General features: G+C 50.0%; 1 protein-coding gene across 1 annotated transcript in view; it reads right to left on the reverse strand.

Moving 5' to 3' along the window:
- The window catches only part of ATP10A (ATPase phospholipid transporting 10A (putative)), a 1,364,682-nt gene that overhangs the window by 744,204 nt on the left and 598,255 nt on the right, over positions 1 to 22,223 (reverse strand). Inside the window, exon 3 of the mRNA XM_069636588.1 lies at positions 12,917 to 13,002. Coding sequence (XP_069492689.1) covers positions 12,917 to 13,002 — 86 coding nt within the window. The remainder of the gene's footprint in view (positions 1 to 12,916; positions 13,003 to 22,223) is intronic.

The following is a 22,223-nucleotide window of genomic DNA, read 5'->3' on the forward strand; positions in this document are numbered from 1 at the left end:
GCAGCGGGAATGACAACTCCACCACGAACGCGTCTCCTAAGGCTCATTTTGGAGGAAATTCCCGCGAGCAAAACCTTTCGCACTTCCGGTTGACACTGGAGGCGAAGAGATCCACTTGAGGGGTCCCCCAAAGGGCAAAGATCTCCAGGAGAATCTCCTGAGCCAACTCCCACTCATGAGAGATCGTGCTCTGCCTGCTCAGAGCGTCTGCCGTCACGTTTTCGTCTCCGGCCAGATGAACTGCCGAGATCGAAACTTCCTGCTGGATGGCCCAGAACTCGAGCTGCATCGCCTCCCTGCACAAAGGAAGTGACCCTGCCCCCCCCCTTTTGTTGAGGTAGTGCATGGCCACTGTGTTGTCCGTCAGGATCAGGACACTCTTTCCTCGCACAGTCGGCAGAAAAGCCTTCAGGGCTAGCCTGACGGCCCTCAGCTCCAACAGATTGATATGGAGTCTGGACTCCGACGGAGACCAACGACCGCTGACTGTCAGCCCGTTGGCATGAGCTCCCCAACCTGTGAGGGATGCATCCGTCACGATCGTCACCTCTGGCCAGGGAAGCCAAAATGGAGCCCCCTTCATCAAGTTGCCTTCGACAGCCCACCACAGAAGGTCCCGGGCGACCGAGGGCGGCACCTGAACCGGGTCCGACATCCTGCCGGAGGACTGCAACCATTGCGTCTTGAGCGCCCACTGCAAAGATCTCATCCGCAGGCGAGCCTCTGGCACCAGAAGAATGCAGGATGCCATGAGGCCGAGCAACCTCAAGAACTCGAACGCTGGGAGCGTCTGGGCATGCTGAAACTTGTGCACCATCTGCTGAATGTGAAGAGCCCTCACCTGGGGAGGAAAACACTGCCCCAGGGAAGTGTCGAGCACTGCTCCGATGTACTGGAGCCGCTGTGTTGGCGTCAAATGGGACTTCTTTAAATTGAGGGAGAAGCCCAGCCTGTGAAGGGAGTGGCAGGTGACGGACAGATGATCCAGGACTTGCTCGGGAGAGCTCCCCCTGATCAACCAATAATCCAGGTAGGGGTAGACGTGAATCCCCCCTTGCCTGAGATGCGCTGCCACCACCGCCATGAGCTTGGTGAAAACCCTCGGGGCGGAGGTCAATCCGAACGGCAGGACCCAAAACTGAAAGTGCGAGTCGCCAACCGCGAACCTCAGGTACTTCTTGTGCTTGGGATGGATCGGCACATAGAAGTAAGCATCCTTGAGGTCGAGTGACACCAACCAGTCCTGAAGCGGAAGGGCCTGGAGGACTTGAGAGAGAGTAACCATCTTGAACTTGTCCTTCCTGAGGAGTTTGTTCAAACCGCGCAAGTCCATGATGGGTCTCAATCCCCAGTCTTTCTTCGAAATCAAAAAATAAGGGGAATACCATCCCTTGTTCCTCTCCGCTACAGGCACCAGTTCTATGGCGCCTTTCTCCAGCAGGGCTTGAATTTCCTGCGCAAGGAGCGGATCCGGACTCTGCAAAGAGAGGTTCCCCGGTGGATTGTCGCGAGGCCTGTGCCGAAAGGGAAGACAGTAGCCGTGGGTTATGATCTCCAGAACCCACACATCTGAAGTAATGGCTTGCCACTCTACAAGATGCTGCGCCAGCCTTCCCCCAACCGGCGAACCATGGGACATGGCCTCATGACTGAATGGGAGCGGCTGCGGCGTTACCTGAGGGCAAAGAGGCAACTGCCCGAGCGGCCTTGGCACCACGGGTACCCCGTCGTCCTCCTCTGGTAGCCCTGCGTTGGCCTCTTTGACTTCCAGCTCCTCTCGCTTTACTGAAGGAGTAATAGCGAAAGGAACCACCCCTCCACTGCTGTCCCCTAGGACGAAAAGGCAGAGGTTGGCGAACTGCAGCGCCCAACGACTTCGCTGCAGCTTTTGAGGTCTGCAACCTCTCAAGGCTCTCGTCAGCCTTGCTGCTAAAAAGGTGTTCACCGTCAAAGGGCATGTTGAGGAGCCGGGACTGCACATCAGGAGCAAACCCCGACTTCCGCAACCAGGCAAACCTGCGTATTACGGTGCTCGCCGCCATGGACCTACTGACGCATTCAGCTAAGTCCAAACCCGACTGAACGGACTCACACATGGCATCCTTACCATCCTGGACCATAGCAAGGAAACCATCCCGTTCGTCCCCTTCGGGAATATGTTCAGCCGCTAATGCAACACAGTTCCACAGAGTGTGTGTGAAACGAGACAAGGCACAAATGGAGTTGGCCGCCTGAAGCGCCATACCACCAGAAGAAAACACTTTCTTCGCCCAGCCATCAAAACGTTTGTCGTCCCTATCAGGAGGGATGGTAGGGTACGACGCCTGCTTTGCCGGGGCCGTGGCCGCCTGCACCACCAAACTCTCCGGAGTGGGGTGCCTGGTCAAGTAGCAGGGGTCGCTACTGGCTGGACGGTATTTTCGTGACAAGGATCTGCCCACCGCCGGGAGACTCTCCGGAGCAGTCCAAGCCGCCGCCACCCTTCTCTGTAAAGCCATATGGAACGGCAGTACCGGATCAGTTGGGGGACCAACATCAAGGATGTCCGTCAGATCATCCTGCACAAACTCCCCTGGGGGAGCAGACCATCCCAAGTACTCAGAAACCCTAGCCATAAGGCGCCGGTACGAGGAATCGGCATGAGAGCCAGGCTCAGGCCTACAAAACTCCACCTCAGGAGAGGTGTCCAGTCCACTGGCATCATGCAGTGACTGTCTCAAATCGTCAAACTGACTATGGCCCGAGACAATTTCATCTGGAACCTGACTAGGAACCAGGCCATCAGAATCCTCATCCGCCTCTGAAATATAGTCCAGGTGGCGAAAAGAAGGCACCCGAGAGTGCTTGCTCTTAACCAGAGCCTTCCTAGGGGGTTCTCCCGTGCCACGGGGTACCTCCGACACGAAAGGCGTCGATGGCGTCGAGCGAATCGGCGCCGGCGTCGAGAGAACCGGCATCAGCGCCGAGAGGATCGGCGCCGAGAGGATCGGCGTCGAGGAAATCGGCGTCGACGTCAGATGCAGCGCCTCCAGCATCGGCGGCGTCGACACAGCCCTCGAAGCCGGAGCCCCGAGCGTGTCCCTCGACGACTTCCTCGGAGCCGGAGCCTCGAGAAAGCCTGTCGACGCCCTCGACGCCTCAGACGTCGATGTCTTCCTCGAAGACCTCACAGGTGCATGCGGTCTCGAACCCGTCGATGACCGGGACCTGGAACGGGTACGTCGAGAACGAGTCTCCTTGTCCGAACGGGACCTCTCCCGTGACTCGTGCCGACCACTCTTGCGAGCGGTGTCTCACGACCGACCCCACTCGGGGGCGCGGACGGCTTAGTACCCTGCGACTCAAGAATCACCAGCATTTTCTTCCCGAAGGAAGCCCACTCCTCTGGCGTCGCACGGCTGGTGGGGTAAGCGACGTGCCGGGCAGAGTCCTCCAAAGAGGACCTGGAAGACGACCGGTGTCGGCGCTTCCGAGAATGCCTCGAAGAGGCTGAGGAGTGGCGAGACCGACTCCTAGAAGGAGACCCACGAGACTTCCGACGATGACGCGGAGAGTCACCCCTCGAATCATCCGTCGAAAGCCCCGCAGACTTCGACTTCCTGGGCTTGGACACCCGACCTACCGACAACTTCTTCTTACGTTCGCGTAAGGCTTTGGACGTGAGCGACTGGCAGTCGATACAGTCATCCGTGTCGTGGGCCTCCCCGAGGCACCAGAGGCAGGCGTTGTGCGAGTCCGTCACCGACATCTTGGACCCACACTCCCCGCACTTCTTGAAACCCGGACGCGGGGTTGAAGACGAAGTAGAAGACATCTTCACACGAAGGATTTTCACAAAACGAACAGGTTCGAAGAACCGAGAAGAACAGAACTCCAAAGAGTCAAGGCGTTAACCGAGATTCACGAAGCAACACGTTCGCGGAAAAAACAGAACTGAGGCTATGGGCGTCGTGCGTCCTACTTATCACATCGGATGACGTCGGAGGCCCTCGACGACGGCGCATCGACATAGGACGCAGAAAAAAGTTTCCGAAGCAGCACAGCTGTGGTTATTACATGTCATAGATATGGAATACGTCGGAGGACTCAATCCCCTCGAAACAACAGTATCAAGGGGGCTGCACTTCTGATGAGGGTATTCAAAAGGAGTGGAACATAACCTACATTACATGTGGCAATCACAAGAATGTAACAAACGGCACCAGTGTGTTTCTTCGGATTTACATGAAATGATTGAAAATAAAATACTGAATGAGAAATTAGCTACTTTTTTTGTCAATTTATTTTTAAATAATGTGGTGGAAGAACCCCCGCAACACCTCTGCCCAATTCCTCCTACCATCACCTATTCTCTTACCCCTCACCCCATCTGAATAGTAATACAAATGTACAAAAATCCCTAACAAATTCAAAACAATGTGGTCATTTCTCATTAGGTAATGTTGCATTTGATTATTTCTGCGGATTCCAGTTTCTTGTTGTCCCAAAAGAAATACTGAAATTGAAGTTGTGAAGCAAAAGACATTGCTAACTTGTTAGCAGTTGACCCTTACCGTATAAGGACTTGTAGTTAATAGTTTTATTCTGTCCTGGCAGGAGAGTACACTAGGGCAGAGAACTTTGCAGTAGTAGGCCTGGTAGGTGAGTGGACCAGGTGGAAAATATTGAAGTACTGTGCTGTGGTTAAAAATCTTGAAGTTGAAGAACCACTAAAGTCTTTTTGTGAACTGTTAAAGAATCAACATGACAACTTAATATTGCTATTGCTACAGCAAGTGTGCATGAACTGCTGCAGGAACTTATAACTTGGTTATTTATTGAATGTACTGGGTAGGGGGTGTGATGAATAGGGAAGAAGACAAACAATGTCCCTACTAGGTTGTGAGACAATTTGGAACGTGCAAGTGCTGTAACAGAAATGAAGGGAGAGGGGAGGAGGAGAAGTTCAGGAAGCTGAACAAGGGTAATGATAGGGGGAGGGAGGGAGGAGAAGGGAACACAGTGCAAGTTAGCAGGTTCACTTGCACTTTTGAGGAGAGTGCACAAGGGTGTGCTAGAGCAGAAGGGGGATGGAACACAGTGGCAAGGAGTGAACGCAGAGTCCACCAAGGCTGGAGCAAAGGAGGCAATGTTGTCCTTGAAGTACAGGAGAAGCAGGGGAACACCTGTAGGATGGGACTCTCACAGAGAGGGCCATCCTGCGACTTCACCCAGTGATGTGGGAGAAAAGGGGAGAGGAAAGGGGGGCCCAGGGAGGCCAGAGAACAGGTGAGGGGGCAGGACGGAGCAACTTGAGCACAAAAGCAATGCAACTGTCTGGAACAAAGCATCCAGGGGAAAGGGGAAAGGCCTAGGTTTCAAGCAAACATCAGGAAAAGCAAAAACACCTATACGAATTTTGTGGGAGGAGGAAAAGGCCTAGGATTCAAACATACAACAGGAAAAGCAAAAAACACAAGATGCAAGTTATCTGGAAGGGCCTAGGTGCACAAGATATATAGCATATAAATGTGGGCGACATACAGAAGACTGAGGCAATGGTAAATATAGTAATAAGAGAAGGTTGGACAGTCACATCGCGAACAATAATGGCTATTTCCCCTGCCTGCACCCTTCTTACCTTTTCAGTTGCTGCTGGTTGACAGCTGCGCTGCAAGCTCCACTGGCAAACACAGTCTGGAACGGTTCCTGTTGGAGCTGCCCTTTGCTCTGGGCCTTTTGCTGAGGGGACTGCTTGGGCAGTGGGGCTGCTCTGGGGACTGCTCTAATGAGAAGGTCAGTGGCCAATGGGGTAGGCTTATGGGGAGGGCAAAGAGACACCACATAGGCGTGGGAGAGGAGGGGGAAAAACTAGCGCAGGAGCACTGAAAAGCAAAGGAAAACATACAAAAAAAGGGCAAAAAGTTGAAAGGAGTTGGTTCACAAGTGTTGTGAACTGGTGCAGAATTATCCTAACAGACATTGTGGTTGATGGTTTTAGAACCCAGTTATCCAGATTGTTAGCGAACCAGTTGTTTTAAATTTTTTCTTCTTGCCCTTATTTGTTTATCTTATCATTATCCCTGCCTACAGCCACGCAGAATGCTTTAGATGTTTCCATAAACTCATTATCTGCCATTCCCTTGCATTGCCTATGCAAGCAATTATTTTTAAGTGTAGCCTTGTTATTCTTTCTCTTGAACAGTTTCCTCTTGGGTACAAATAACACACTCTTATCTGGGCTTCTGGGATTTAAGTCAATTAGCACGTTGTGACACAATTTGTTTATTTATGGTATCACTGCCCTAGGTCCGTTCCTCGATGTGGGCAGAGGCCACTGTTGACTCCATTATATGAATGATTTCACTTGCACCCAACGCTCTAAGTCCCTGATTGTCACTTCCAAAATCAGCAGTCTCTACACCATCAGCTTCGACGGGTTAATTAAAAATTGTCTGGGCACTCCTCTGGTAGGGTTAGTGGACCTCTATTCAGATTCCACAATGCTTCCTCAATTTCTACTAATGTTGCATGCTGCTCTTTTTGAACGTCACAGATTTCTCTGCAAGTTTCCAAGAGGCCTCTAATGGGGATCTGTATTTAGGGAGACCTATGGTGAGGCTAAATTGGTAGGTGTAGAAGAATTAGTAGTGGGAGTGCAGGCCTCACTCAAGTTTAAATTTGGGGCGAGCCTACTAAGCTTGACCAGTTTCATCCCACCTCTTCCCAAAGAGTTATCCGCTGGAATGGATGTACCACCAGGATGTGCAGTGTTTTGATGGCATTTGATTCCCGCTGTAAACTGCAGCAAAGATCCAGTTACGAATTGTCAATAGTGTCTATGTTAGGGGCACATTGATGCATTCTGGTATTGTTCCAATGCCATGAGTAGTATTAAGCTGCCCAAAATAGTCAGTGATTTTCTTTAGTTGCTTGTTTGCGCCAGGCGACCTTGACCCCCCCGTCTCCCTGTCCATGTTGTCTCTTAGTGAATTCTCAGAGGGTTTTTCCAGAGTCTTAGCAGCCCCTTCCAGACACCAGTTCAGTATCTCATGTCCCACTTCAGTTATCTCTTTGGATATTGGCACAATTGACTGAAGTTCAGTCATCGTGAGCCCTTTACTAAGAAGGTTGTTTGATGATTGCGAGTATATTATGCTGTTAATCAAATGTCCTTCAGTGTAGTAAAACAGCCAACAGCACAGTCTTACCTCTGCCAATGCCAGAGCCACAGTCTGCAAACTGCGGCTACAGTTAACAGATCCACTTTGCGCACACCCGCTCCTTTTGTTGGAGCCAATTACAGTAGAGGTATGTCTAAATTATTGATGGTGTTGTTCCTCCAGATAGGGAGGGCAAATAATGTAACAAGTGTAGGCTGGGGCTAGACTAAACTGCTCCACTTCGTGCCACCTCACCTAATAAAGCTGGCGTAGCAAGGCTTTGAGCTATACTGCACGCACAGGGTTGAAATTCATTGGTTAGCATAGGGTAATGAAGAATTAAGGCATGGGTGCTTACGGTGTAGTTCTTGATGGTTCTACTGGAAATTCAACTGATCTTTTCATCCAAGGATTTATACAGCGCTTCCACAAAAGTGCTGCACAAGGCAGGGAAGAGTAGAAAAAGAACATTGGTTATAAATATGGGATTCCCATAAAGAAAGCCAAGAGCGGAAAAGTCAGGCCTGAAGGGAAGAGAAAAAAAGAAGGGTAAAGGAAAACATTGGAGGGGTCACATGGTGAGCAGGCGAGTAGACAGGGCGATGGATGGTGATGCAGAAATGAGATGAACAAAGGAGACAATCTTTAAGGAGATATTAAGAAAACTGATGGCCATGACGACAGTGGTGCAAGGCCAAAGATGCATTAAAAAACATGGCAAAGAAAGCGGAACTGAGAACTAGACTAAAAGAGATACCCAACACAGAGAACAGCAGGCGAGTTGAGTGCAGCTGAAGGACTTAAATAAAAAAGTAGATAATAAGTTAAAGTATTAGGAGAAATGGGTTAAGAGAGAATGGGCCTCATTACGACCCAGGCGGTAAGTTACCGCCTGGGCCGTCACTTTACCACCATGGCGTAAACTACGTTTACGCCATTGTGGTTGGCGGACTTACCGCCCCATTCCGACCTTGGCGGGGCGGTAAGTCCCCAATCCCCATTTACCCTTCCCCATTCCCATTTTTGCCCCATAGGGCATAATGGGAGTGGGGAAGGCGTTAATTACGCCACCGTAAATTACGGTGGCGTAATTAACTCCATGGTCCCTTAGCGCCATGGATTTTAACACCCGCTAAGAGCGGGTGTTAAAAGCTCCATGGCGCTAAGGGACCTCGTAATTGGCGGTAAGGGGTCGGCGCAGCTAACGCTGGCGTAAACCCCTTACTGCCAGGGTCGTAATGAGGCCCAATGACAGTAATCAAATGAAAGAGAAGAGTCTTGGAAGCATGAAAGGAAAGACTAGCTTGTCTGTGTACTGTCAATTTGGAAGTGACTGGTATTGACAAGAGTACATCCATGTAGACTGAAGGAGAGGGCACAGGTATAGATCACAACCATGAGGCTGGCTGCGGGTGGACGCAGTAAAGGAAAGATTGTTTTTTTTAAGGGTTTAAAATTGAGTGTGTGAGGACATGCAGGAGTCAACAGTAAAGACACCAGCAGAAATAAAGTCATGAAGCATTGTGCAAGAGGTCAGTACACAAACTATGTAACCAGATATGAAAAATGGATACATGAATGGATACATGAAGCCAAGTTCCAGATGGTCTCCTGACACCATAATTCCACAGTATCGAACAGGATCCAAGAAACTACTGGATTCCAGGCAGTCTCTTCATGTTGGTCTCACTCAGAGTAATAGAAACAGCCAGGCTAGCCATGAATATGCATCACCTTGCCCTTGACATCAATGATCTAGGCTCACAGTGTTGACCCTTGTTTGATATCAAAGTGTGTTTGCTTCAATAATTAGGTGCTCTCTGTCACCACACCATAACCAGGTATGGCTTATTTCAGAGTTGACCATGCTACCAGACTGATATAGCAACAATTATTATATTTTAAATCTGAGGAAAAGACGTTAAACTATCACTTCTGGCTGCAGTGACTCTAGGTCACAGCAGCGGTCAGAAATGCATATCTAATCTTTGAACTGGCGCTTTGCCACAGAAACACAGGTGCTGCAGTTGTCAGGAGACAGGTGCAGGAAAGGTACATGGATAAACTATGTTTTTGGCATGGAGCTTTCTGGAAGGGTGGGGGTCTGTTTAGCCGGCCTTCCTCCTTTCAGAAAAATGATAACCTGCATCATCTCATAATTAAATAAAAAAGCCACAACCTACTGACAGTATTTTGTGCTTTGACTGTTCAGTTTTGGTTCAATTCTTGGAGATAATCATCAGATTTCACAAACGTTTGCGGTCAAGGAAACAAACATATTTAGCCAAAGCAGCATGAGAAGTCGCCATTAAACTAAGCGCAGAACATTGCCGACTGTAATCTGAAGGATCACAAAGCAACACGTTTGAGTGGTTGCCAAGGAAAACAGTGACCCATGTATAATGCAAGTAAAAAAAACTATTCATGGCAAGATGTAAAATAACAAAGAAATGTGCGTTGTGCAGTGCCATAGCGCTCCATACAACTAGTGAAAACCTGCACTACACATCTGAAAATGGGAATTTATACAACCACGTTAAACCGGTACTGCATTACCGTCTGGCCAGAAATGTTAATTCCAAGGGGCACGTTAGCCCCAAACTGCTTCACTGGCTGTAGTCTCAGTTTCAATTGTGTTTTTATTTATTGTATAATTTGTTTTAAGTAAACCTTACATACAAAATAAAAGCTACAATTAAAGGACACCAAGCAAAAGTAATCCATTATAAATACAAAATTAAGATCATCAAACCAATATCGAATCTAAAACGGAATAAAATGCAATATCAAAAATAGAAGGGAGCAATTAAGGGACCATTCTTAATTTTGTTCCATTCCAGTCAAATGTCCAGTCATTCAATCAATCATGTGATTCTAATATCGTCTATGTGTGGATCCAAAAGTGCAATATGGCCAGATGTAATGCTCTCTCAGCTCCTTACACACCCAATTCATAACTTCTTCATATTCCCGGGAACACCCAGTCAACAAATGGTGCATGGACTTTTTTCTCTAGCGGATGACTTGGTACCCAATACTGTACCCTGTGTATGTCCTCACTATTCCTCTCTGGAGGGCTTCCAACACCCACGCTCCTCCCACTTCCTTATTTTACCAATGGCAAAAAGAGCAAAGCCAAGCCATCTGAACTGAACATAATTTACTTATTAACAGGACATCACACAGTAGTTGAGGGTAAAACGTTTAGATTTAGTCATTGCCACGAGACAGGGAAAGCTATAGAGGTTCCCATTAGCATATCCTGATCGTGTATGCTAACTGATGTGCAACCTATGGCATCCACCTGTGCTTTGTAGTCACTTATCTCCATCGCTATTGTGGTAAAGACATCTAAATGCCCTTTTGTCCTACATCTCCCACCAATTCTTCTAATCCTCCAGTCTCTGGCAAAGTTAGTATCCAAGCTGCCCAAACCGACAGACATGTACAAACTACGGCACCAGTAGGATTGTGTCAGTCAATGGCACAGGAGGCCCAGGCACTTGCCATGAAATCATACGACAACCTCTGGGACTGCTGTGACTCGTCAATGCCATAGAGGACACAGAAGGCACCACAGTGACTTCAACAACCTGCATTCTACTAATAGCATGCTCTATTCACAAGGGGGCAGAATGTTAGCTGAAAAGAGTATATGTGGGCATCCTATCATATACTGTTCGGTTGCTTGATTAGCTCTGTTCACCTTTGCAGTTAATAACCATCTCTTAGGTATTTATTTTCAGAAAGTATTCTTAAGATTTTAATCTATCTGTTCAACTCCCCATCAATATGTGTTCAATACCTATGCTAGAGTTCATAAACTGTACGTAAAGTTCCTGAGAGCAAGTGATATGAGAATATTCTTAAAAATACATGACCTTGCATATTACCCAAGGAGAAAGGGAGGAGAGCAGGTGGATTGTTAAGAAATCAGTCAAAAAGATGGAAGGCATTAAAAAGGAGGACGTTGAAGACCCAGATCCACTGAAGGAAAACTGCCTTCACAAAGTAAGGGCAAAACATGCCTGGCTTCGAAGATTACATCTTTTGAAGAGTTGTGCCCTTAATAATTCACTCTGGATGTGTGTAGAACCGTTCCTTTTCAACCTCTTGCCATGGACCGAGAACAGACCATTTATGAACACAGCCCCTGATCAGGCTGAGATTCACTCCCTCAAAACCTGTGACAAGAATATGAATGAAAGCAATTTCAAAACTGAAGATGTGATTGCAAACCAATAACAAGGTCAATGATTATGGAAATATCAAAAGGGTTCGAAAAAATTTCTTAAACACCAAGAATGATTTAAAAAGAAAGTTCAAAGTTATTCGTCAGATGTATAGTCATGAGTGTCCAATCTCGCAGATATTAATAAAAAAATAAATACTACACCATATTCCCAATTACATACATGATCTACCTTTGGAGACATGGCATTATGAAAAGGGCTGAACCTGAAAACCCAAAACGCAGTAGCCAGAGATTACATCGGAGGTTAATAATGTCAATGAGACCACGTTTGTTTCCTCCCACTATCCAGCACTCTCCCCGCATATTCTGGGACTCGAGTTTGTTATCATCATACCGGGCCTGGAATATACTGCGAGGGCTGTTTAGCTGGAGACAAAAACATTGTTGACCGCAAAGATTTTTTTTCCACTGATATCAGAAATAACCCCAAAAACATTCTGTCCACATTTTCTCACCCCAACAAATGCGTCCCCTGTAAACATGCTCTTGCCAAGTCAAACTCATTCGGAGAAACAACCGCCCTGAATAGGGGTTAGACTGGCTTTGATGGTGAATCAAGTGCTTTCTTCGGTTGTATACGAATTGTTCGTTTTACAACTGTTCGAATTACAATTGACCTTTTCACAATTGACCGAATTGTGAAGGTCAATTGTAACATATGTGGATATGTGGGGGGGAAACCCCCCCACCCAACGCCAAACCCCCCCACAACCCATATATATGTATATATATATATATGGTCAATTGTGAAAAGGTCAATTGTGACCCTTTAAATTCGGTCAATTGTTCATTCGAACAATTGTAAACGAACAATTGGGGTAATACCCTTTCTTCGGGCCAATACTATATGCAAAGCAGGTCTGTTGCAGTTATTCATGCTCAGTATTGAATACACCTAGAAGGCAGAGTGATGCGAGGCATTATAAACTGGGGAACACCACAAATTAACAAGTGTGTCACCCCCTTACCAGCCCTACTGGAAAGGAGAAATAAAATCAAGTTTGGCAACATTAAAAAATGAGAATGTTGGGCTTTTAAAAGAAGCCTCTGTGGCGTTTTCCATATCTGGCGAATCCGTATGTTTAATAGAAGGCTGGTGCAAAAAATACTTTGGGAAAACAAATGCGAACAACAAAAGCCATTCTTGTCCCCACGAGGGAGGGCACACTGATGATGGCAAGGACGGGTGATGCCGTTTAACACCTGCACCTAATGCTGCTTGGTGGAAACCTGGAGTTTATGTGCTTGGATGGAAAAATGTGCTCTCTGTTTGGGCGGAAAAAGCAATCGGCTTTGGAACTTGGATGGAGAAGAGACGATTAACGTTTTATGTTTTATTTTCCTTCCCAGTATAGGATGCAGCTGAAAAAAAGAGTCAAGCTGGGCACACAGTAGACGTGCGAAACTGGGCAGAGCCCTGTAGCACTCTGCAACGTTCTGGATTAAGTTCTGAAACTACCACAGCCTTTTCGACTTCAGACACACATGAGCGGGAGCTAGTTTTAAGTGTAATACTCACATGTACCCCCGGAATCTGGTTAAGTCATTGTTCGGCTTTTCACATTCTATTACGCTGCTGAACTTCATGGGATCAAAGTCAGAGTCCTGGAGAGAAAAAAAAACATATGTCTATAAACCAAGAACATTTTACCACATTAAATAGTGCAATAACTTAAAACATATTTAAATAAAAGTTTGACATTCTTCAAACTGACTTCATCATGTGAATAAAAACAAATTTGCCGCCGTAACTGCTGCTCAATTGTTTCTACTCACAGAAGAGGCTACCACCAGGAGCCTGGCCCAATCAAACCCCAGAATACCCTACCACCAGGAGCCTGGCCCAATCAAACCCCAGAATACCCTACCACCAGGAGCCTGACCCAATCAAAACCCCAGAACACAGAGGTGGCTCTGCTGCACCACCCTGGGACCAATCAGCGGAACTCGGCACAAGAAACATTTTGATCCAAGGGGAGAAAAACGTAAAAGAATGTGTTGCAAAAGATATTAGGGATCTGGGCAATATGTTGATGGACTGAGCGGCAGCAGAAGAAGGCCGGAACTGTATGGTCTGGAACGGATTCTTCCTATCATGCTCTTTAGGGGTCTTATAACTATGAACGGCACCCCTACCCCATACCTGTTGACATTAGCAAGCAACCAGAACAGGGCGAAAGCCCAAACCTATGTTTCTGCCAAACCATCCAGTGCTACGTGTAAATGCTGCCACACCATTTGAGCTTTCCTTATCCATAATCTCATTCCACCCATCATCTTTCAGGCCCTATTTCCCTCACTGGTTGTCTTTCTTTTCCTTACTATGCGTTAATCTCTACAGTGTTGTAGGACTTAAATGCACTTTTATGCATTCTCTTGCTTACATCCTCCTCTCCCCCCACCCCAACTATTCTCTATGTGTTAGACTTAAACATCCAAACCACTGACCGTAGTTTCAGTAATGTTACACTTGCTGAGACCAACCATGCCGCGCTTCCAAGCCTCGTCCACATCCCACCCACCCCTGCTCATTGAATCTATCGATATCTTTTGGGAGTAGGACAAGGCCTTGAAAGGCAGTACACTTTCTTCCCTAAAGTTAGCCCAAACATACAACATCTGGACTTTCCAGATTCAACAATCAGCCAGATGGATTTCTGCAAGTGTCACCAGCTAAAACACTGGGTAGATGCCAAACACCACCGCCGGAAATCACCACACAGTAATTGTGCCACTGTGAAGCTGGAAGTGCATCGGAGGGATAGAGCCTCCGTATCCTTGTCCTTTACTGCTTTTTATCGTGTGTTCTGTCGTGTTTTCCGCGCAGGAGTTCATGTGGGACTCCTGGCGGTGCAGCTCTCTCTCTTTTGGTTTGGTGAACAGACCCATGGGATACCCTTATGGCAACCATGGGTAGGGGTGCAACCCTGTGCCCTTAGTGTATGTTTTTGGGCACCTGTATGTGACCCACAGAGCAGGTTACGGGCTGGTGGCAGCTCCGTGCTGAAATGCCTGGTGCCCAGAGCGTCCTCCATTTTGGGATGCCCAGGCCCTGTCATTGGGAATCGGTAGATTACGGATGGAGACAAAATGGCCCCCATGGCCTCTTGCCTTCCATCACCTGTTACCTTGATCTTCCCGAAGTCCCGGGAAGCCCTGGGTCTGTCCCTTCCCCCTGACTGGCTGTTGGGTGGAAGTTCCATGTATGGTAGTGTGGGGGAAGTGCCAACCAGACTGGCTGGAGCCTTCTCAACGACCGTATGTTGTGGGTACGCCTGTGGGTGGGACCTGGGTGAATGGAGTGTGTGACGAATATGCATTCTATGTTGTGGCTTTCTAGTATCTGGTAGTTGACACAATGGTTGAGACAGCCCTGCCCGAAACCGGTATGAATGCAGCTTGGAGTGTTGAATGGCTTGGTACTTGTCCCAATACACATAACTTGTTGTGAGTGTCTGGAGAGAAGTGAAAGGCCTGAATGCCCCGTGTGCCTGATTGGCTGCCTGCCTGCATGAATGACCGTAGTAGTGATTGGATGCTTAAGTGTGACCCAGCGGAATGAATGGGAGATCAACAGTATATCTGGGGACCTCTCACTGCTAGGAATCGTGTTCAGAAGCTGAAGTCCACTACGAGTAACTGAAGCTTGATCTTGAAACCGTGCTGGAAGAGAGGAATTGCTGTTGCTCTCCTTCACAATCTGAAAGCTGCTGTGCTTCAATAACTGACCCAGAGAGGACCTGGTAAGGCGCCCTCTTCCCGAGCTATGAGGGACCATCGTGCACAGCAGATCTTTGCCTAAGCCCCCTGGTAGACAGACCTTCGACAGGCTGCCGACCCGATATGGGGATTGCTGCAGAACTCCAAGGAGAAGCGCCCGGACTGTTGTCCGCCACTGTCGCCGACCGCCGTCGCCGACTGGAGCCGCCGTGATCCCGTTGTCCAAGAACTTAATTGATCCAAGGACGCTCTCGTCCGCATCGTCACTGCTGTATCCTGCTGGAGAAGGCCCGACCGTCGACGCACCGAGGAGCCTCCACCGGTGGGGTTCCCGCCACACAAAGACCACAGAGACGCTGACGACTCGACGCCCTTGCTGGGCCACAGTTCTTCAACTCTTTGCGGTCCAGAACTATCGACACCAAGGTGCCCTGCACGCCTCTTCCTGGCAGGACGTTTACGCTTCCCCGTCAACGAGCACCGCTAGGAACGACACGGCCACTTCACCGTCGTAGCTCGACCTGTTCTCCGTCGGACGTTCGACGACCCACGACTCCTGCCTGAAAGGGAGGACACTCAAGAAGGGCCGTCGATTCCCCGACGCGGAACGCTACAACGCCAAGGTACTTTGGGGTTGCAGAACTATTGGAAAGTCTAGTGTGAACAATATATGGACTGGGCTTGTATCTTTCTTCTACAGGTTGCCCAGGTAAAGGTGGCGGGGGGGGATCTCCACACAGAACTGTGTCTAGGTAACGGGGGCAGTATTCTGCCAATTGCTCAACCATCTTGCTTTCCTTCCTCCCTCTACTGCTGGTTTCCTCTTTATTTTGATCTGTGTATCATTCTGACCGTATGCACTTTAATGAGATCTGATAACGTTAATGGTACCACTTTAGAACTGTATATATTTACCATTGTTGATTTCTGAGTACAAAGTGAGTTTTCGTGATAGTGTACATGACCTTGAATATTCATTATATAAAGACTGTGTTGTAACCAATACAGTGTGTGGACATTCATTTGTGGGTGCTTGGGGACTACACTGCACTGTACTTAAGAACCAGCCTGCATCACCTCCCGAGAAGCTAGGCCTTGATTGCTCGTCCATTGCTACCGTAATAGAGAATCTTTTTTTTTTTTTAATATAATTTATTGATTTTATATTTTAGAAAAACAAACGCACAACACAATACAACTGTTAATTATTTACAGAAACCACAAAAGAAAATACGAGAAAGGAAAAAGAAAGAAAAAAGAAAAAACTCCCCCCACCCCCCATCAAGCCAGAGCCGGCTCCCTTATATCCTCAGTCGGGGCACCGTCAGGAGAAAAATTGTCCGTAGGCACATCTTCGGAATTCTCAGATTCGTCCAAACCCTGTTGTGGGTTGGTCATAGAGGCCACCAATTGTCTCCAGGCCAGCAAGGGCCCTATCTCCTCCTCGCCCCCTCTAGTGACTGCTTCAAACCAAACCACGGATTCAGCCTCCGCCCACCTCGTAAGGTCCGCCCACCATAGTTCCACTCTCGGCCTGCTAGCCGATTTCCAGTTCATGGCAATCCTGCGTTTGGCCAGAACATATGCCAGGTCCCTCAGCTTGCTCAGGTGCCTAAAGTGTCTGGGCCTGGGGAAAATCCCGAGCATACATGACCAGGCAGATCCCACGTCCAACACCACTCCCCCACTTGCGAGCTTCATCTTGACCTCCTCCCAAAATCTATACACTTCCGGGCAGGCCCAAAACATATGTAGCAACCCAGCTTCCACCTCCCCACACCTGGGGCATTTTTGAGTGATCGAGCCTCCGAACCGTGCGATCTTCTGGGGAGTCAGGTAGGCCCTGTGAGTAATGTAGAACTGGAGTTGTTGGAGCCGTGCATTTCGGGACACCTTTTTATGATATCCCAGGACCCTCTTCCACTGACCCTCCGTCATGAGTTCATCCATCTCCACCTCCCATTCATGCCTCAGTTGGGGCATCTCTTTCCCAACTTTCGTTCTGAGGAGTTCGTATATCCGTGATATTTCGTGCCCACCCTCTGAGACATCATACATAGTTTCAAGGGTGGCATCAGGATCATCTGCCAGTGCCGTTTCCGGCCATCTCTTTCTTACTCGTTTTACTAGCCTGGCATGGGTGATGTACTGGCCTCTGTGCACCCCCGTCTCATCCTGCAACTTTTGAAAGTCTAGCGCCTCCCCCTCTCTCCATATATCCCCAAGCGTAGCCAGGCCCACTGGCTCCCAGTGCCTACGGACAGAGTGAAACAGTTGGGTGTCGTTTTCGCACAGGGCCACCAGCGGGACCTGCCAAGATAGTGGTTCTGACTCCCCCATCAATTTCCATGTTCTGTGCCAGACCTCCCATCCCAACCTCAACAGCCACCCTCTTCCCGTCAGTTTATTCCTTTGTAGCCACACCACCTCTCTTAGGAAGTATGGGGCCGCATCCACACGCAGCAACCTAGATTCCGCCGAATCTTCATCAGACAACCACCTGGCCACATACAACAGTTGTCCCGCCAAATAATATAGTTCGAAGTTGGGCAAGCCTATACCCCCTTCTCGTACGGGTTCTGGAGCTTCCACAGGGCCACCCTATTCCTGGAGTTACCCCACACGAAGCCCCTACACATACTATGAAGTCGTACAAATAGGCTCTTAGGGATCAAATACGGGACGTTCACGAAGAAATGCAGGAGTCTTGGAAGGACCACCATTTTCAGCAAAGCCGCCCTCCCCATCATGGACAGGGGCAATCTGGACCAGAATGTCATGCTGTTCTTGACCCCCTCTATGGCTCTCTCTGTGTTATGCCTGTGTACCGCCTCAGTCCGGTGGTAAATATTTACCCCTAGGTACCTAAACGTGTCGGTCCGCCATGGTATTGGCAACACAGGCAGCCTCTCCAACGGGACGTCCCTGTACCCGCCCAAAGGGAACAGGCTAGACTTCCTGGGGTTCACTGCTATGCCCGAGAGGACAGCGTAATGATCCAGTACTTCCAGTACGTACTGCAGGTTCTCCTCCGGGTAACGTAGGTACAGCAGCATATCGTCCGCATAGAGAGATATCAAGTGGCTACCGCTGGCAGTGTCAATGCCCACCTCTCCGTATTGTTGCCGCAGGCATATCGCCAGCGGTTCCAGCGCGAGTATATATAACATGGGTGACCAAGGGCATCCCTGCCTGGTCCCCCTGCTAAGCTGCCAGGCATCCGAGACTGTGGCCCCAGTCTTGACCCTAGCCACCGGGCTTCTATATAACAACTGGACCATCTAATATAACCAGCGCCCACGCCGTATCCCTGCAGGGCCGCTTTCAGCCAAGGCCATCTCACTGAATCGAAGGCCTTGACCGCATCCAGCGACACTACCGCCATCTCACCCGTGTCATCCTTAGTATGGTCGATAACATGGTGCAGCCTCCTATGGTTATCACTGATATTCCTGCCTGGGACATATCCCGTTTGATCCGGGTGGATCAGCTTGCCAATCACCTTCTTCAACCTGTTGGCCAGCACCGCGGTGAGTATTTTGCTGTCCTGGTTTAGCAAGGACAGAGGTCTATAAGATCCACACTCAACAGCCGGCTTGCCTGGTTTCAGTAATGGGACAATCATGGCCTCACGGAGGGACAACGGGAGTTCTCCCTGTTCGTATGCCTCGTTAAACAAGGCCAGCAGTGGCTGCAGCAGCTCCTGCACGTACACCTTGTAAAACTCACCAGGCAGGCCATCCGCCCCAGGTGCCTTACAAGTGGGGAGGCCCCGGATCACCACCTCCAGCTCATCAGAAGTGATAGGGGCGTCCAGTTCCTCCCGCTCCAGGTCGTCTAGGGTGGGAAGACCTATGTCTTCCAGTGTGTTCAGGATGTCCTGGCTCCTGTCCTCCCCTGTGTCCTCATACAAACGTTTGTAGAACTTGAGGAATTCCTCGTTCACCCCATCTTGAGTGTTGCGAAGACCACCGTCCTCACCACGGATCTCATGGATAACCACTCGGGGGGACTCACTCTTGTACAGCCAGGCCAGCAGTCTGCCTGGCTTGTCGCCCCCCGCGTGCAGCCTCTCAGTGTATTTCCTATAGTTTAGTCTACATAGTCGGTCTCAAAGAGCGCTGCACGCCACCTGAAGGTCTCTCATCCTTGTCTTGTCTACCTGAGTGGCATTCTCAAGACGAGCCAGGCTCTCCAGTTCCCTTTCGGTGTCCTGAAGCTCCCTCTCGATACCCCCTTGAAGTCCCTTGGATTTAGAGATGGCCACTCCGCGCACCACTACCTTAAAGGCCTCCCACAGAGTTCCCGTAGAACGCACACTACCCATGTTGATCTCAAAATATTCCCCGATGGCAACCCTCAGGTCCTCCCGGAAACCCTCATCCTGCAGTGCTTCCGCCCGGAGTCTCCATGTGGGGACCCGGGGCCTAGGGGGTTGGTGTCGCCACTCTACCACCAGGGGCGAATGGTCCGACAATACTCGAGCTTTGTATTCCGCCTCCACTATTTCGCCCGCTATCTCGGCAGTTCCAAACACATAATCCAATCTCGTGTATGAGTCGTATGGCGCCGCATAATGCGAATACTGCCTCTCCGTGGGGTGGAGTCTCCTCCACACATCCACCAGTCTCAAGTCTCCTAGCAATGTCCCGAGCGCCTTGGCCGCCAGCGACATTTTCCCTTTGGTGTCTGCAGACCGGTCAATTTTGGGATCTAAGACACAATTGAAGTCCCCACCCCACACCATCGCGCCCCCTACCAAGGGGCCAAGTTTGCCATAGAGGGATCTAAAGTAGGCTGCAGTATCATGATTGGGGGCATACAGGTTGAGGATGTGTACTTCCCTGTTCTCTAGGAGTACTGTTATCGCCACCATTCTACCCTCCAGGTCCACTATCGAGTCGAGAACCCGGAACGGCACATGCGGCGCCACCCAGGTGATGACCCCTCTAGCATACGCCGAGTACGTGGCACCCACTACCTTGCCCTTCCACTTCCTCGTAACCACCTCCAATTTCTCCCTGGTGAGGTGGGTCTCTTGTAGCAGGGCTATGTCTATCCGCATCCTCTTCAGGTATAGCATGACTTTATTTCGCTTGAGGTAACTGTTGAGGCCTCGGACATTCCAGGTAACTATGCGAAGACTATCCGATGCCATCGGGTTGATCCGTATTCAGCCCCGCCCTCCCCACAATACCCCCTTGGTCTAACACTCCGCCGGCTCTTCCGCCTTTGATCCCCAACCCCCCTCCCTGTTTTCCAACTACACACCACAGCAAACAACCCCTCCCATCCCAACAAAAGCCCAGCTCCATCCCTGGATCTCAGGCCCACCCGCGTCTGGTCCTGTCCCGTTTACAAGGAATAGGACCCCGCGGGGCGTCGCCGATCTAACAGCGACCTAACTAACTAGATATATTACTGATGGGGACAAAGGAAGCCTCTTGGAGCTCCCAATCAAGTGACCACGGGTAGGCACGCCCCCCGGGCCAGCCAGTCAGTACCACATCATACGCATCACATATCGTACAAATGACTATATTCAAGTCCCAATGTCTCGGCCCCGTTGCCCCAGGCGGCCCAGCCACAAGCTACTTATCTTCCGTAGTCTCTGCCTGGATGCCTGATTCTTGAGGACTGCCCAGCGCGTCTAGCCAGTCCATCGCCTCAGTTGGTGTTTCGAAAAACAGGGATCTGCTTCTGTAGAAGACTTTCAATTTGGCCGGGTAGAGTAGCATATAGCGATGGCCAGCTTCACGAAGTCTCCTTTTCACCGCTCCGAAGTGCATCCGACTCCGCTGTACTTGTAGCGTGTAGTCAGGGTAGGCCGTAATCTTGGCCGATCCTCTGTCAATCGTTCCCCCTTTTCGAAAGAATTCAAGAATCTTTTCGCGATCACGGTAGTTCAGAATTTTCGCGATCACCGGTCGCGGGGGGGGGGCCCGGGAGGCGGCCTCCTGGTTAGGGCCCTATGAGCTCTCTCAACTGCAAACCCCTGGGTCAGTACCCCGCCGGTAATCTCCTGCAAAAGCATGGATTCCACAAATTCCGTAGGGTCTGGCCCTTCAGTTCCTTCAGGTAGGCCCACGATACGGATATTGTTGCGTCTGGCACGTCCCTCCGCCTGCTCCGCTCTGTCCTCAAGGTTGCCCACCCGTTGCACAAGGACGTGTAGCTCCTTTTTATGAGCAGCGCAATCTGCCGTGTTCGTGGACGTCTCCTTCTCGATGGCCCCCGCGCGTTCCGAGACCGCCCTCACATCCAGCCTAAGCAGGTTCACCTCCTCCTGGACGGCGCCGATCTTGAGGTTTAAGCCTTCCTGTAGCTCCTTCATGGCGAGGCCCAGCTTGGTCTCCCATGACACTTTTAAGTCCGCAATCGCCGCCAGCACCTCCTGTATCGTGCCAGGTGACTCCGCGGTCGTCACGGGGGTCTCTTTGATCTTGCCTCCTTCCGCCCCTGGGGGAGACTTGGCGTAGGCCTCCATCGTGGGCTGTTTGGCCTTGGGTTTCACACCTCTCGTGGTCATAATGTTGTATGAGTCAGGCGGGGGCCCGTCCCGCCAGTCACCGAGGGGGAGTCACGCCACCCGACGTCCAAAGCCTGACCCACCACACCATGGGGCATCCGACACGCCCGGAGCACTCCGACCACCAGGCCCACGGTCCTGTCGTTACAGCCACATCCGTACGGCACTCCCGCTCGCTGGGCCACCGTGCGTCCTAGGCGGCGCTCATGTGTTTTAGTCTCCGAGCAAAGGGACGCAAAGGTCCAGCACTCGTGATCGCGACGCTGACTTCATGATCCTCGGTGTTCGCAACTTGTCGCCGCCATTTTGTCTTGTCCGCCTGCTCAGGGCTCGTCCCAGCCGATCACAAATATTTCGGTTTCTAAGCCTTCTGGACATCCCAAACTTTCACAGAATGTAGTGGTGGCATTCACACACCTGGACATCGATTTCCAACGTCGGCCGGCCCCCGTGGACGTACCCCTCCATCAGGATCAAAACAGGATCAGCGGAGCTCCTCCAGAGTGCGACCTCTTACATGGCCGTCCAAGCCACGCCCCCCCGTAATAGAGAATCTTACCAGGGGTCTCTGTGCCTC

This window comes from Ambystoma mexicanum, chromosome 7p (assembly GCF_040938575.1).
Source record: "Ambystoma mexicanum isolate Mex_15411 chromosome 7p, UKY_AmexF1_1, whole genome shotgun sequence".
NCBI lineage: Eukaryota > Metazoa > Chordata > Amphibia > Caudata > Ambystomatidae > Ambystoma > Ambystoma mexicanum.